Source organism: Erithacus rubecula (genome assembly GCF_903797595.1).
Source record: "Erithacus rubecula genome assembly, chromosome: 6".
Taxonomy (NCBI): domain Eukaryota; kingdom Metazoa; phylum Chordata; class Aves; order Passeriformes; family Muscicapidae; genus Erithacus; species Erithacus rubecula.
In genome coordinates, this window is record NC_136688.1 from 23,547,788 (window position 1) to 23,564,397 (window position 16,610).

At 36.4% G+C, this 16,610-nt stretch overlaps 1 protein-coding gene across 16 annotated transcripts in view; it reads left to right on the forward strand.

Moving 5' to 3' along the window:
- PHF21A (PHD finger protein 21A) overlaps nucleotides 1-16,610 on the forward strand; it is a 125,395-nt gene that overhangs the window by 38,250 nt on the left and 70,535 nt on the right. For 8 of the 16 annotated variants that reach the window (XM_079308516.1, XM_079308522.1, XM_079308517.1 and 5 more), the window contains 2 exons: nucleotides 1,140-1,172; nucleotides 3,300-3,386. In XM_079308516.1, the coding sequence (XP_079164642.1) occupies nucleotides 1,140-1,172; nucleotides 3,300-3,386 (120 nt within the window). The remainder of the gene's footprint in view (nucleotides 1-1,139; nucleotides 1,173-3,299; nucleotides 3,387-16,610) is intronic. The other 8 variants (XM_079308520.1, XM_079308518.1, XM_079308519.1 and 5 more) reach the window with 1 other exon arrangement.

Below are 16,610 nucleotides of genomic sequence, written 5' to 3' on the forward strand. Positions count from 1 at the left end.
GTTCATGAGGAGTCTTTCAATCTGAAGAAGTGAGGACTGATGGGGGCATATGTGGTATGGAAAAATGCAAGAAAGAGCTAAATAGAGAAGCAGCCATAGAATCGTACAGTGTCTTAAGTTGAAAGAGATCTGTAAGGATCATCAAGTCCAGGTTCCAACTCCTCTTGACTCAAGTCATCTCTGGTTTTCCATAATCGTATTAGTCCCTCATGCTTGCATTGTAAGGAAGCAGATTCAAAAGAAAAGGAGGTCATCCTTTTACATAACTCCTGTAATTTAACTTGGGAACATGTGGTCACAGAATCTAAAATGTTTTCCTGGTTCAAAAAGTAATTCAAGCAAATCGATGAAAGAAATGTTTATTACTAGCTATTAAACCTAAGACAAAATCTTTGAAAACATTAGTGATGTAAATTTCTACAAATTTACCTAAAAAGATATTAGGAGTTTCTAGGGGTTGTTTTACGTTGTGTCTTCATTCTGGGCTCTGGTTTTCTTTGGTAACTCTTTTCCATGCTTAGCAATAGACAGCATTCTCTTGCAGCTGCCTGAAGGAAGTGAGGGGGGAAGAATAGTGAATGGTAACAATCTGTCTGTTTTCCTTTGGATGTGGAGGGCATCTCTTCTACAACGATCTCAATCTCTCTCAGAGGGAGAAAAGTGGCAAAGAGACTTCTGAACATGGGTCTTCCATCTGGTACCAGCCAAGCCAACACACAGGAAGAGCTTTAGTACTTGAAACATTCTGCCCTTGAGTATACAAACAGCTTTTGTGTCTGCAGCCGTTATCTGTGGTTTGTGTTTCTTGGGACTCAAGCAAAGAGGGCAGCAGTTCCAGAGGAGACACAGCTATTAGATTATCTTACCCAGCTGGCTTAAATTGTCTTTAAAAAGCATCACTTGTTCAAGAGCTGTTTAGGAGAAGCAGAAGTGACAGCTTAATACAGTACTTTTACTGTATTAATAGAATGGGTTTGGAAATGTTATAATACTGGACTCCAGAATTTGCTATTGAAATGCTGTGAACTAAACATTTTGCTTTTACACAGGTTCGTTAAAAATACTGATATTTTTTTAACTGCTCAACAAGATTCATAGCAAAAATCTTCATTATATTTTTGCATCTTTTTTCTTTCTAGAAATTGGTTGCCCAAATGAAGCAAGATCCACAGGTAACTATTTATAATTATATTGGATAATTTCCCTTAAAAATGCAGGAAATAACAATGCATGAAACTTGAGGATTTTAAATATTTATGAATCAAGGAATCTTCTTCCTTGCTAACACAGTATTAAGAAGAAAACTTGTTTGTAAGTTTTTGAACAATGGCTGTGGGATCGTTTTAAAACAAAACCAAAATTCTTGTCATTACGGAGCTTTTTGACTCATATATATTCCTAATAATTTAAATCAAGTGACTTTTTTGGACTATTGTGCAGTTCAGATGGGCAGTAAGTTTCTGATTATATTGGAAGCTGCTTTCTATAAAAGCTGCCATTATTCAGAATGACTTTTTTTCTTTTTGAAGTATCAGAAAGTTTGCAGTACAAGAAGAGAGGATATTCTATCCAAGAAATTCAATCCAAACAATATAGCTTAAGTTTGTGTTTGGATTGCCTGCCTTGGGTGTCTTACCAACCCTGTAGTGGCCATAGAATGGATACTTGTCCTTGGGAAGTTTCAGAGCTACTGAAGCTGGATAACAGGATTCCCTGCATATACAGCAGGTGTCATCCCTTTCCCAATGACTGTGTAAGGTCCCTGTTTTTTTTTTTTTTTTTTTGTATAGAAATTAAACATTCCTGGATGCTGGATGGGGCGTTCTGTGGAGCTCTCAAACCAGGCTGAAATGTAGAGTAGAGGGATCAAGGCCACTCACTTGAGGCTTGCTGTTAAGAGCTTCCATCCCCATACAGTAGTAAATGCCCTGTAATTTTATGAATGTACTTTTTTTTCTGAGCTCAGTGAAGTGAAAAGACAGCTTTTAATAACACTCAAGCAGTTAAACCTCTGGCAGGGAGGGTTTAGCAGGGTGTATTGGGAAATCTGTTTTTTTGAACGTTCTTGTTCTCATGGGATTTGGGTAAGATCTGCTGCTCTTATTCACTGGACAGGTCTTCTAACAATTAGTCTGCAGAGCAGTTTGCTTTCAGTTCATATTTGCTGAAAGTGAGGTCATGCTGCAAGCAGCCATGCAAAGTTCCTAGTTATGAAAAGTAAATCTGGTCCCTGCTTCCAATGCTCTTAATGCGTTTTTATCCCAAGTTGTTAAGTAGAATCTAGAAGAAGGGAGGATGACTGGTCAATATCTCGTTTTGCTGTAGTCAGAGACTATGTACAAGCTGAGATCAAAATGCATTTCAAAAATGAAGGATTATAAAAACAGGGAATATGCATGAAGTTCCTGTGATGATATTAGTCTTATGTTTTAATATTTCTGCTTAGTAGACTAAACGTGAATAATCTAGTATAAAAGCTTTACAACATAAATGAGAACAAAAAAGTGGGAAAAGAGAAAAATTAACGAAAACCTGATTTCCTGTCACGTTTCTGCAGAGCTTCACAGGTTTTAAACTAAGGACAGATGTTTGTTTTTTAGTTTTTGGTTTTTTTTTTTTGTATTTCAGTAGAAAGGAAAAAGTCCTTGTAAAAATTGTTTTCCATCTGTATCTTTCTAGTGTTGCTTATGGCTTTAAAATTTGAAACTTAGAAAAGTGCTACTGCAAGCAAAGTGCTGATATGAATGATGTGTTAAGGCAAATGTAATTCTCTTTAGCACAGTCTAAGGCATAAGCATACATGGAAATAACGACCTAAAGTATGTTAGCCTTCAACTTATATATGTGTCAGTTAAGATTTAATAGATATGCTTGATACTCTACACAGTCAAGTGTAAATGTGTTTGCATAAGTAGCATAGGTGAGAATGTTTTAGATAACATACCACAGTGTACTATTATATACAGTATGATACTGTTGTATTACATATTAACAAACATTTATTGTTTAATTTGTAAATTTGATGAAGTGTACAAATGTGCTTTATAATGTGATAAGCACTAATGGATGTTTTAATGAAATCTTCTTTCCAAACTGGGCTATCTCTCTGAGTGCCAGAAAGGTCCTCTGATTATTGTTGCACTCAGCAACTTAAATAAGGCTTTGTTGAGCCGTTTGAATTTTATTGGCTGTACATCCAGAGGTGCTATATTTGTAGTAACTATGCAAGAACAAAACAAACAAAAAACCCACCTTCCTGCTACTACTCTTTGTTAACAAATGGAATATCTTTCTCACAGATCTTTTTTCTTTCTAATCAGAACGCTGATTTGAAGAAACAACTTCATGAACTTCAAGCCAAAATCACAGCTCTGAGTGAAAAACAGGTAAGGAAACAGAGATGTATTTTTAACACTGTGCTCTAAAGATGTCTCTTTTCCTAACTTCCAAGAGAGCTGCTAAATCTTTAAGTGCAAAAATAAGCGTGGGCAACCAGACATTTTTGATTTTTATTGGATTTTTTAACAAAGGATAGGATGAGTTATTATGAGTCTGTCAAACGAGAAGCTAGTTTTATCAGTGGAAGCTGTAGCAATTTTTCTTGTGTTGAAACAAAGATTTTATATTAAGGGAGATGGGAAAACAGAATAATTTTATCACTTTCTTTATTATCTTGAAACTTCTAAACTCAACCATTCTGGTTTAGGCAAATTTTTAGATTTTGACTTAGTAGGTCCACACTGTGTATATGGTGAGTATGCTGGAATTTTTCTAAATGTCAGAACCACCTAAATGTATGTCAGTTATGGGTACTTAATCAACAATTTGAAAATTAGTTGAAAATTTTGCCATGATAAATTATAGCACAGTTATCTTATGGTTGCCATTTGGTAGGAATTCTGTTTGACAGCTCTAAAGTATGAGTAGCAATTACAACTGAATGCTTAAGAGAAAGATTGTTGAACTTGAACATGGGCCTAGTGAATAACAAGAAGAAAAATGTATAATATTGAGTTATCTACGAAATTTGTTCTCACTTTTGTTTTTAAAAACTTAAAAGAGCAAGACATGCACAAACCCTTCATACACCACACTATCCCAGCCCTAGTTAACCAACTTATGTAGTCCCTTAATTGTATTCCTTAATATCTCAATAATGGAACCAAATAAATTCAATAGATTAGACCTCTGAACAGGGAAAAATTTTAGAGCATTGGTAAAATGCATGAGTGTCACAACTAGATACCTCCATTAATTTGTTACTTGCTGCATGGGTTTTGTTTTGAGTATTACTATCCCTAAGAAAATGGACAGACAGTGATTAATATTTATCTAGAAATTTTTGTTTACTGAAAAAATTATAGTATGGTTTGATAGGGGAGCAGTGAATCTATGACAAAACATATAAGGGTAATAAGGAAAATTATTTTTTAATGAGAATAGTAGCTCAACAAAAACTGAGGTTTTGCTGATGTGATAGCATGCCTCTCTTGAAGATGATTTATTCTCTAAAACCAGCATGAGCCTCTGCATGTGGCTATGTCTCACAGCAAGCTCTTTCAGGATTCTCTGGTAAGCTCTGGATGCCCATGTTAATTTCAAAATGAGCTTGTCTTGATGCCATGAAGCAAGCTGTATTGACTGCTAGTTTATGTGATGAGCCTGGACAGGCAGTGAGACACTGAGTGGAATGTAAGAAAGCAAGTACATGCTGCCATACCTTTTAAACTTGTATTTATAACTCTCTAAAGTTATGCTGCTGAATGGACTATACTAACGTGCATTTTAAATTACCCATCACTAGAAATGGAGCTAATCTTTTCTATTAAACTCGAAGTGCTAAAGAATATCTGTTCATGGGATGAACGTGGGTTAAGTTTCTACAAGATATTTGAAAATAAGTTTGATTTTACTTCTACCACACAGTCCATATGAAGTCACAGTAGTTTGCTGCTTTGTATTTTTGTGTGTTTGATTATCAGAACAACAGTGAACTTCTCTATGATTGTTGAAGTTTAAGTATTTTGTTATCTCTACCACTGGACTGCAGAGCTGCCAAGTATTCCAGATGATAATGTTGTTAAAGTAGTATGACTGCTAAAATGCAATGAGCATGGTGAATGTAAGTTCTGCGAAAAGAGCCATAACTTCCCTGTGCAGAGAAGTGCTCACTCTCTATTTGCAGGAATCTGTTGTATAGAAATCTGTGGCTTAGCAATGCAGTTGAGCAGCACCTTGGAGACTACAACAAAGCCCTTTTTTTCTGTTTTGACTTTCACTTCTCTTCAGGAAAGAAATCATTATTATCAATTGCTTTATGGGTAAAATATGAATCAGCAATTTCATTTTCACACAGCATGGAGAAATATGCAGTTTTGCACAGTAAATATAATGCTTGACATCGTGCAGTGGTTGTGTTAAGAAGGGGTGCAACGTGTTATCTGTACTCTTGGTTAGAGCCAGTTAGTTCTGATGCCTAATATCCAATGAATAAACTCTGAGGGCCCAACTCCACTGTGGACAGTTATAGGATGCATTATGGTCCCTGTTCAATAAGCTTTTAATGAAGTTTGAGAAGAAGTTCCAGCATGTGTGGTGTCCCTACTTGGAGACATGGAGCTGAGAGGCTGGTGTTAGAGAGTCAGAATAATAAAATATTTCTGGCTTGTGAAATGTTATGTCACTCTAATGCATGCTTTTCCTTTGCTTTCTTATTTAATGAAGTTGGATGAAGACTTGTGCAGGAACCAAGTCAGCGGTAGGTTTAGCTAAAAGCTTTTAGTTGCTTTAAGACTTCCCTCTGTTTCTGAAGCATTGTGAGAGTAGTGCTGACACTTGCTGCCAGTCGCTGCAGTGATTTATAGTGGCTTAGGTGTCTTGCTGAGAATTAATAATGACAGTTCTGTTCAGAAGTTTGTGAAATTGAGGAGATCTGGCAAAGTACAAAAAAGAAAGCAAGTAGGCTGTACAGTGTGTAGGCTTAAACCTAAAAATATTGTTAGCTAATGCAGGGTTGAACTGGTACAGCATAAGGTATGTCATATATTCATATGTTTTTGGAAGATGTCAGAGGTGAAAATAAAGGCTTTGATTTGTTACACATGAGAGATGATGGAGCAATGTATGTTGAGTGTGTTAACACTTGAAAGGAAAACTGCAGAAAGAGAAAAAACTTACTTGAAGATAGCTTACATTCAAAGGGCAGTAAGCTTGAGTCCTTCAGACTAGCCGGTTTCCCTCTGCTAGTCACTTTGTATTATTTTCACAGAGTTCTAAACTATGCCTACTTCTTTTCTAATCTGTGGAATGCAGTTTAATAGTGTTGCTCCTCAGCTATAAATGTGAGAGCTGCAGTCTGGAAACTCTGAACGCATTGGTTTTAGAAAAGGTTTCCTCTTTCTTTCTCAACCCCTTTCTTTAATTAAGAGAGGTCAAGAGTGACTTTTTTCAGAACAGTTGTAATTGCTAAATCTAAGGTTGAGTTGTAAATGTGAATTGATTCTATTGCTTTGGGGCACTGCTTTTTTTATGTTTTCACATCTTTGGAAGAAAGTTACAGTCTTAGCACTTTTTCCTTCACTTTTTGTTCTATGGTAGTGTCTTCCCTTGGCATTTTTACTTGTAGAATTTTACCCACAATTACTTCACACTACTCAGCTTTTGTCTTTACAATACAAAAACTTCAAGAATGTATTTTTAGATTTTTTTTTTCCATTAGGAAGTTTATTAGTTTATTATTTATCGTTTATTTCTTTTTTGTTTGTTTTGATGAGATGAGGTGGAAATTTGTTACCAGTGACACTGGTGAAAGGCTGAGGTAGAGCAGGGCTAGTGTGAAGATGGGAGGGATGCAATCTCAAAGCAGTACCTTTCCTCCTGCCTTTTTTCCCCCATAGTTAATTTAAAAAAAAAATGCACTTACAGATATATCATGATTGAGTATGTATCATAATAGTACTTTATTTTGAAGACAAGGAAGAGGTCATGTGGGCAGCAAAAAAGTGTGGGGTTTTTTTAGCAATATTGTGTCATATATAGAGGAATTTCTAAATGTGTCCTTATCACAACTCCTGGAAAAGTTAGAGCAATATTCTGTCTTAAATATGAAAGAAAGCTTAAACAAATAGTCTTTTGACTCTTTGATAAAAGGGTAATGGTGATAAGGATGTACAAAAGAAATCACATGTTCTTTCCCTTATATTTGAAAATAAAATGCAAATGTCTCTTCCTATAGTCACAGTGAAATTCATTGAATCTTTACGAATAGTGTTGTGAAAACTTGAACTAGTATTCACATGTATTTACTCTTGACATGAAAATAATTAAGTGTATCCTTTTGTTATTTTGATTTCTGAAGAACTGTGTATATGCAGGAAAATGTAATCAAAAATAGTTGTCAGCATATATTTGCTATATGGAAATACTTGTGGTTTTATTTTTTCACAGGAGAAAAGCTTTAGCATACTTTATTGTGAAGAGCAGTTGAAACTGTAGAATATAATTAGAAAAAATGCACACTATAAAAGCAAGTTTATTACTACAAATAGGCAAATCTAGTGAATTTTGCTTGTATTTAGAGTTTACAGCAAATTGAGATTGATGAGGTAATTCTAAGTCTTGTGTGTTCAGGGTGAGACTCCTTTTAGCCTTGCCACTAAATAGCAAGTAATGAGAAAGAGGATTTGGGATAGATATAAAAAATGTCTGAGTAATTTAACTGTGGATTTATAGTTAAATAAATGTAAACATGTGGTTTAGATTGACAAAGGTAACTTGTTATTTAAGTTTCCAAAAACTGTCAAAAATAGCTTTGAAGCATTACTATTGCTATATTTATTACAGGTACCATAACTTAGTAATGAAAAGATTGGTAATGTGCATAAATTCATCCTATGAGACTGTTCTTCTTGAGCAGTTGTCAATCATAGTAAAGGTGAATTTTTATGGAGGCTTTTTGAGCACATTATCAGAAAATTGCACCCAAAACATGTTCCATGGTGTTCTGTAAAGAGAAGCAGCAGTGTTTTGGTGAGAGGGCTGTGAGCTCGAGAAACTGGGTACAGTTAACAGGTAGGAAAGAGCACTTCATGCTTGAGCATAAGAAGGTAGGCAAGGTATGCCTGTGTGTTGTAGATATACCAGATGAACACCATCAAAACTTAGGACTAAAAATCTGGAATTAAATAATAAGGTAACTACTTATTCCTGCTGGTTTTGTCTGGAGTTTCTGATACCTCCTTTCTCCAGGATTGATGGAGGGCATGTTAAAATGTCAATTATTCTGTCAGTAATATATCAAGTCTGCAGATACGCCATATGAATGTTTAGTTACTAATACCTTGAGGCCGGTGATGCTTAATTTTAGTTCCAGTTGTTTATCTGGAACTGTACATACTTCTATACACTGATCTTTTTTAAGTAAATGGCATGAATGATAAAGATATGCTAATTTGCATGTAAATGCAAGTACACATTTATGCAACTGTTTATAAAGCAATTGTAAAATACATGAAAGAAACCTGTTTGTAGAATCCTTCTTAGATCATTTGAAGTAGTCAGTCATTTTTTTCCTGTCTAAAAGATACTGGTCTATCTGGACATAAGGAGGAGTAAGTTAACTAACTGCCTCAGTTGTCAGATCCTTTTGAACCCTCTGATCAGTGTGAACTGCACCTGTTTAGAGGTGAATATTTGAAAAATCTGCCTAAGCTTACTATTTTAATCTCTGGTATTTATTTAATTTGCATCCAAATATTGTGTGAAAATGGGAATATAATGACTTCTCATTAAGTTATCATCTTCTATATTCTCAAGATATACTGGCTGAAGCAAATTTTAGATGTTGCACAGATGATTGTAGATAGGCAGAGTGGATGCATCTCTCCCTGCTGCCTCTTTTGCCACAAATTCTCTTGCAAAACTGATGTTATAATCATTTGTATATGACTGAAATATTGCTAAGCTGTCTTAGACCTTTTATAAAGCTTAAATCATGATTAAACCCATACTGGCATGTAAACTTGGATTTCCCATTCTTCTCTTAATTTAACTCCACCTAGACTTCTCACTGTTGGCTTGTGAACTTCATTTTTGCATATCTAATGTACATTAAAGCTGGAGTAACTCAATTTAGGAAATGTAAGTGACCATTTTGTGATGTCATTAAAAAGAAGAAAAGCTCTCCCCACCTTCCCCCCTGCTACTCTTCCCTCAACACTGATTTTCCAGCTCAACTTTTAATTTTTGAGTTCATGCTGTATTTAAGCCAGATTTGGAGGCAGCTGGAGAACTTTTTAAAATGAACCTAGTTGGATACATCTTTCATCTTCATATAAGCCAGGGCATAACTCCAAAATAGCCTGCTCTGCTTGAAAATCAACATTGTAGATAGAAAATGGGCAATTAAACTACAGTGTTTCCTTGAAAATCCCCTACTGATAGAGAAAGTTGGTTATTAGATGCTCCTGCATGTTTTGACTTGCTGGATAACCTCACACATCAGTGGTTATTTCAAGGCCTACTATTCCCTTTTCCCTTTTATACTTGAAGGGAAGACAAGTGATGCATTAGATGATGATGACTGGGATTTAGGCTGTTTTGTATAGCACCCTTAAATGCCTCTTAGTTGGATGCTGGGAAAAGGGATTAAATCTACTAATGAATTTTTATAAGTTAAAACAGATTAACGTAGTTCATTCTGCTCTGTTCTGCATGCCTCAGTGGAACAGCCTCACAGCCACAGAAACAGTATTTTGATTTATTGCAAGCTAGAAAAGGAATGAAATCCAGGGATCTGTTTTTCAGAGCCTTATGGATCTTGGTTGCTATCAGAATTGTTTGGTCCCCAATTTTCTGAAGTGTGTTGAATTTTGGAGAGGAGAAGAGAGAAAGTGTGTCCAGTGTTTAGGATACAGGCAAAAGCTTGTCTCTGCTGTTTGTTCTCTGCTGCCTGGTGCTATGCATTACTGGCTGTAGTACAACCATCTTATCTTATTTGTTGGTACTACACCAAGAACAAGGCTGACTCAGGTAGACAGTGTTAGGTGGTGTTTTCCCACACATGGATCATGTGTTACACCTTCAAAAGGCATTGAGGAACCACTCACTTCAACTCCTGGTGCATAGGTTTGAGAAGGACTGAGGTGAGTGTGATAATGTTGCATTGCTTCTATAATGCTAGTTTGGAATTGTTTTCTGTTAATTGTACTGGTTTTTACACATGGACTAATAAAGAGGAAATACACCTTTCTGGAAATTATATAGAGAAATGACATATTAGGGCAGCATGAGTGGACCAAATGAATGTACACATTATGAAAAGATTTTTTTTTCGGGTTTCACTTTTCTAACTGAATGTTTGTCCTTATTACTCACTATGGATTTTTTTCCTCATTTTATTGTGGAGACTGTGATAGGTCTTGAAGGGCTTAAAGGGTGAACGAACCTAAAGTATTAAAAGGTAAGAGTTCTCACAGAGTTTCATGAAGTCTCTGCTTTCTTTTCTATATTGGCACTGTTGGAGACCGAGAGTGTAGTCTTCAACCTTAGAAAATCTTGATGTTCACTGAGGTGATAATCTGGTATACATTTTCTGTTCATGGAATTAAGAATGTTTTATTTTCTTCAAATATGGGCCAAGTGAATGTGAATTCACCTATTTCTGGTCATTATACAGAGTCACTTTCTTTATGATTCTGTTCACTTCTGAGTTAACTTTTAGAAATACTTGTTCTGACCTTCAGAAACTCCAAAAAGCATATAGTCCCTTTAGAGCAACTTTTCCCCTGCTGTTAGATTGCAGATTGACATAGTGTCAGGGAAGATAAGGGGTGGCCAGACAAAATGTAAGTTTTCTTGGTGTGGTTTTGTTTTAATTAGTTCCATTATTCTGTGAGCTTCTCTTTAGCTCCCCCTTTGTCCTAAATTTGTCAAAACTGGTAGTGAAGTGCAAGGGGTCTTTTTCAACTTTCCCCACTAACAGTAAGGTAACAATCATAGCCCATTGATTTAGACTATGGTGGCTGTGGAATTTGATGGAAATTTTTCTGAAATGAAGTCCAAACGTGGGGGATCAGCAGAGTGGTGGAGATGCCACCAAGAGGCAATTCAGACAAGGGAACCTAATTTTCACCATTCTGTGTCGGCTTTGTGAAGGCAACTCTCACTCTACTGTCTATAAAAAACTACTAGAAAGGGTTTAATTTAATTGTTTTCCATATAGAATTCATCTGATGTGTTCCATGAAAAATAATTCTTGTTCTATTCTGTATCTTTTAAATGCTAAGTGTCTTCTTACAGTAGACTTTTAAAAGCTAGCAGGGAGAAAACCCTTCAAGTTGTGATGAGCATATCTTCTTTGTCCTGTGAACTCCCTCCAAAGTTAGGTGAGGCAAGTTAGAAACAGTTAAGATATCATTACTTTCTTTTCCCCTGCCTGTTCTTTCTCAAGGATTCCTCAGTAAAATGTTGGCAATGTGTCAATAGTAAATGGCTATTAGTGTGTTAAAGAGTTGAACCCTGTGTAGCAAGGAGAAATGAGGCAGTTTTTTCCTTACTCAGTGATTGTTCATACTGTTTGTAGAAGTCAGAACTTGTTTATCTTATTTTTCCTTTGAAAACAAAAAAATTACATGGGAACTATAATACGTGATGTGAATTTTTGAGATATATGCTTTAGAGCTGCCTGATGTCTGCAGAACAGCAAGTGACTATCCTTTTATTTTAGACTTCTGAAAATTTGAATACTTGGCAGTATTTAAGCCTGTGGAGTCTTGCTCCATATCCATTCACTCTCTTTATAAATTGCTTCATTTTCAGTCTAGTATGGCAGTTTTTCAGAGCAGCAGTTGGCTCTTTAGAGTTGTGGCCAGCCCAGAGTGCTGGGGAAGTGCATGATTGTCAGCAGCTTTCTAGCATCAAAAGCTCCACACACACCTTTGGACTAGTAATAAATGCTTCAGCAATCCACTTGGACAAAATTAGGTTCTTGGGTTCTCCAATTCATTCTAAATTTTGTCATATATCTCAAGAAACAGATGTATCCCATTTCCCCAAGTTTTACTTGGGGAAAGCAGTTTACAGCATCCCACTACACTAAGTAAGCTCTTAACATTTGTCTGCTGGACAATTAAAATTGTGTGGCCTAAAGGTACTGTTCTCTGTTTGAAACTTGGAAACTTAGTTTATTAAGTTAGTATATTAATTTCCTTTAAATATTCACTTAGACGTGACTATCACAAAATAGATTTCAAATTTATAGCAGTTACAGAGAACTGATGAGAGACTCAATAATTTCTCTCATTCCTTTTGAATGCATTCAAGTTGTTGCATAACTTTGTTTCTGACAATTTCAAGAATCAAGAATTAAATTTCTGCAAAGGTTTTAATTTTTGAGCAAAATGCAGTTTAGTTAGATGACAAATGTAGATACTACAAATTCAGTATTGATCTGTTAATGGAAAGATCTTTTGGAGTGGGCTTTTAGTTATGAAATGTGGAAGTTATTATGGATTTACAGATGATTTTGCATTCTTGAATATTCTCGACAACTTTTTGTTTAGAGCTGTGTGCATCTCTCGCTAATAGGAGCATTGTGTCAGCCCTCAGTGATTGTCAATTCAGATTTTAGAATCTAATAAATCCTATGGCTAGAGTTCAGTAAGCAGTGATATGATGCCATTTTTAATCTTCAGCTTTTCATCTATTCTTCTTCTTGGACTAGCAACCTGAAGGCCTTTAAATCCCATTTACATGGAAAGCTGTAGAGAAAGCTTCAAGAACCCACAGAAACTGACACTTAGAATGAAAATGTCTCTGGGTGCTGCAAGAAGTCAAGCAGTGTCACCAACAGCAGACAAGCAAAATGGTCTGTTGGGCAAACTAGCTTGCCAGCTGGATGGATCTGCAAACTTTTTTTTTTTTTTTTTTTTGTGGTCCCCAAAGTTGCTAGGTGTAATATTAGTCATGAAACCAGAGTACTTAGAAGAGAGTAAATAAATAGCCAAACATTTTTGGAAACAGATGTACTACCTCGGTGTACCTTGCTGATGCTGTGCAATGCATTTTCTTGGATAAACCAGATAAAAATACAGCTGATGGTTTTGTTGGGTCTTAATAGTAAACGTCAGATGCATTCCTTTTTTCATTTGCTGTGGGAAGGTGCATTATGGTAGTATAAAAACGTGTCAGCTTCTGTATCCCTTGACCTTCCTTTTTCTTGTAAGATTGCAGACAATAAAGTGTTTTGTAGGATGACCATGGAGCAGTAGTGTGGCACTATATGGGACATTAATATATTGTACCTGTTTTTGGTAAAATCACCTTGGACTGCAATGTGACAGTGATAAATTTAAGTCCATGTATAATGTGCTGGGGGTTTCTATTTGAATAGCAAGAGACAGTTCTGGTCCTCATTCTCAAGAACAAAGTTTCCAATTTGAAATTCTGCATTTCTTTTATTCTGCATTTTAGTTTTGAATGAAAATGCCACTTTTAAACTAAATTCCTTTAGAGCAAAAGTTAGTATTTAATAAGCTTGTACATCCCCTACAATAGTCAGGTGTGCTCTCAAAGCACTGGCACTACTGCACGGTGCATATGAAGTGATCTAGGTAGCACTTTTTAGAAAGTAAAGGGCAAATAAACAGGTTTTGCCCTTTCCTCTTTCTTTATCCTGCTTATCTCCTTTTACTGTGTTAAGTGATGTAAACACTTTATTCTGTCATTTCATAATAGGTTTGCATAATTTGTTTTTAGCTATGTGGAACTAAACTCGATGTATTTTTGAGAAAAATCTTTGTGGGTTCCAAGTTATTCAGAAGTTGCTTGAATGAAAATTGCTGATCATTTGAAGATTTGCAGTGGAGAATCTCATTCACCTTCATAATTCACTTAATTATCTTGAATGGTGTCTGTTTTCCTAGCTTTTAAATTTTCCTATTCAGACAAGTGTTTTTAAATACCATGTGTATGATGGCATTTAGCAGATAGTTCTGACCTCTCCTGAGTTGCAGGAGACCCACTTAACTGACACACATACAGTCCTTTTGAGCCTTAGCTTTCAAAAATATTTTAGTGGGTCAGATGTCTCCAAAATTTCATTACATCCTTTATTTGCCTTTAAAATATTAATGATCAGCTCTTGCAAAATGCTGATTAGGACTAGAAAATGCTGAGACAAAAAATTCATCTTACTGCTTATGGTCCTAGAGGTTTTTCTGTGTTTGGTTACATGTATGAACCCATATTAAATACTCTAAAATATTTTTAGTTTAAGTCCTTTCCTTAAAAAGGTGAGGTTTGACTTACTGGTTACACAATGTCTCATAAACTTTTGTATGGGAGGAGAAATTGGTTGTTGATGAAAAATCTACCCCACTTTGAGGCATGTGGCAGTGGCATTTTCTTGTTTGTTTGGGCATTTTCATTACAATTATATGCACAATCCATGGGATAGAGTGTGCTCTCTTGAACAGATTGGGATGGCCAGTAAATCTCAGAAAACAGATTCCTTGCCCCTTCCCTCCCCACCTAATATTTTGAAAATTAATTGTATAAATTTCTATAATGTTAAATTTTCTGCTAACAGTATCTAATACCAGCGTCACATTCTAAGCACATGCAGAAATTCTGGGTGCTCACTTGGTAAACTCTACAACAAGACTTGGTAGCATTACTGCTGTGTCAGGCTGAAAGATGAATCCCCTTATCTTGACCAGAACAGGGGCAGGAGTGGGTCTGGACCAAAAGTGAGGAAGGCAGGACTGAGGAGAAAGTTTACACTGAGCTTGGCGTTGTCATTGGCTCTTTTTTCTTATCTATGGATTTGGGTGTTGGGGTATGTGTACTTTGATTTGAAGGCTTTGTAGGAGCTCTGCCTATTCTCACATGATTGCCTGTCTGCCTTAGTGGTGTTTGGTGGGCAGTGTTTGTATCTTTAGCTGTAGCTTCCTCTCTGTTACTAAAGAAGTAATGATATAAGGTGGTGATTGATGCCAAAAGAGAAAGTTTTGCCTCTGGTGCTTAGGTTTGGATTGCAAGAGCAGTTAGATCCAAATGCACTCTCAGCTCTTCGGGACACTTGTGATTCTGTTTGCCTGTTTCTATTTGCTTGGTGTTCCATTTCTGCTTTCATATCTGCTTTTAAGGGAAGCTGCCCAACTGTACCGTGTGTTTGCCTCATTCCTGCTTGGACTATTCCTATTCACTGGAGATGAAGCCCTTTTTGTAGCCCACTTACTATTTCTGGAAGTCAACAAAGAGTAGAGACTTTGGAGAGAGGGAGGGATGCATCACCTGAAAGGATGATGCAGCTTGTGCATATCCTGTTTGCACTGTTGCATGCTGTGGTGGTTTTACAACTGGGAAATGGCCCTAAGTAGGCCTGTGCTTTCAGTGTGCTGGGAAAGATGTGAAGATGGTGGGTAGCAAATGTAATATCATAAGAAATAAAAATCACTTACTATAAGGCTTCAGGTAATTTAGGATTTGTATTTAAACTGCTTTGGTAAGGAGTCCAATTAAGTTCTGTAGAAAACAGAGTAATAAGAAAGTATCCTTAAATGTATCTTTTTTTTCCACAGTGCATTCTGGTACCTTGCCTGCCCTAGAAAATGTAGACTTTTTTGAAGTCTTTTATTGCATAGGGCAGAGTGCATTTCCATAAATCATTTAATTGATATGTGACATATGAGGTATAGAAAGAGTTATTCTCTGTCTGTGTTGCCCATTATGGAACATAAATGTTTCTCTAAGAAGCTTTTTCACTTTTTAATTTTGTAACAGGCTTTAGGTAACTCAGACTAGAGAAGAATCTGTTTTTTTAAAATAAATGCGTGACTTATACAGAAAATACCCCCCAAGCCTGCTTTTTAAAAATTGCTATTTTCTTTGTCTTTTCCTAATGGTCCTTGAAAGACTGTAAGCAGGTTGCTGAGCAATATCTGTTTAAGAACATCCTGTGGTTGGGCTGATGGATAACACTTTGTAGTGTCATTGTGCAGAGTTAGTGAAGCACTGTGCAGAAATGAGGAAAGTCAGATTGCACTTCTTTATGTTGTCTTCCTCTGGAGCCAGTAGTTCCAGTGCTGTGCTTGCAAGGCATCACATTCACTGTATTTCAGAGACAAAACTGAGTTAGTATCCCATACCTTATAATTTTGTAGGTTGTGATTATATGGCCACTTTGATTATGCTTCAAATTGGACAGCTGCTGTGAAACTGTGACCTGTCCTCCTGCCTGGTCTAGCTGCTGTCTTCTGCTCCTCTCTTGTGCTGGAACTAGTGCTCATGTTGCTGTGCAGTGACTGTAGTCAAAAAGTTGTCTGGCTGAAGACTATTTCTCAGATGTGCCATTTTTTTGAGTATGATCCATTTTGCTGCCTTGGCTTGTGTGCAGCTGAATGAACACAGCTTTTGGCATAAGGGAAGTGGCAGAAAGGAAGGACTGAAACAAAGGATGAAACAGTTTTGACAACTGTATTTATCCTGGACCAAACAGCTGTGTAACTACAGCTTTGAACCCAATCTGTGGTTTGGTAGTCTCCCTTTTCCAGGGATGCAGATCCAATAAATGTACCTGAAGCTCCTAAATGGCAGAAAGGAAGGTAGAC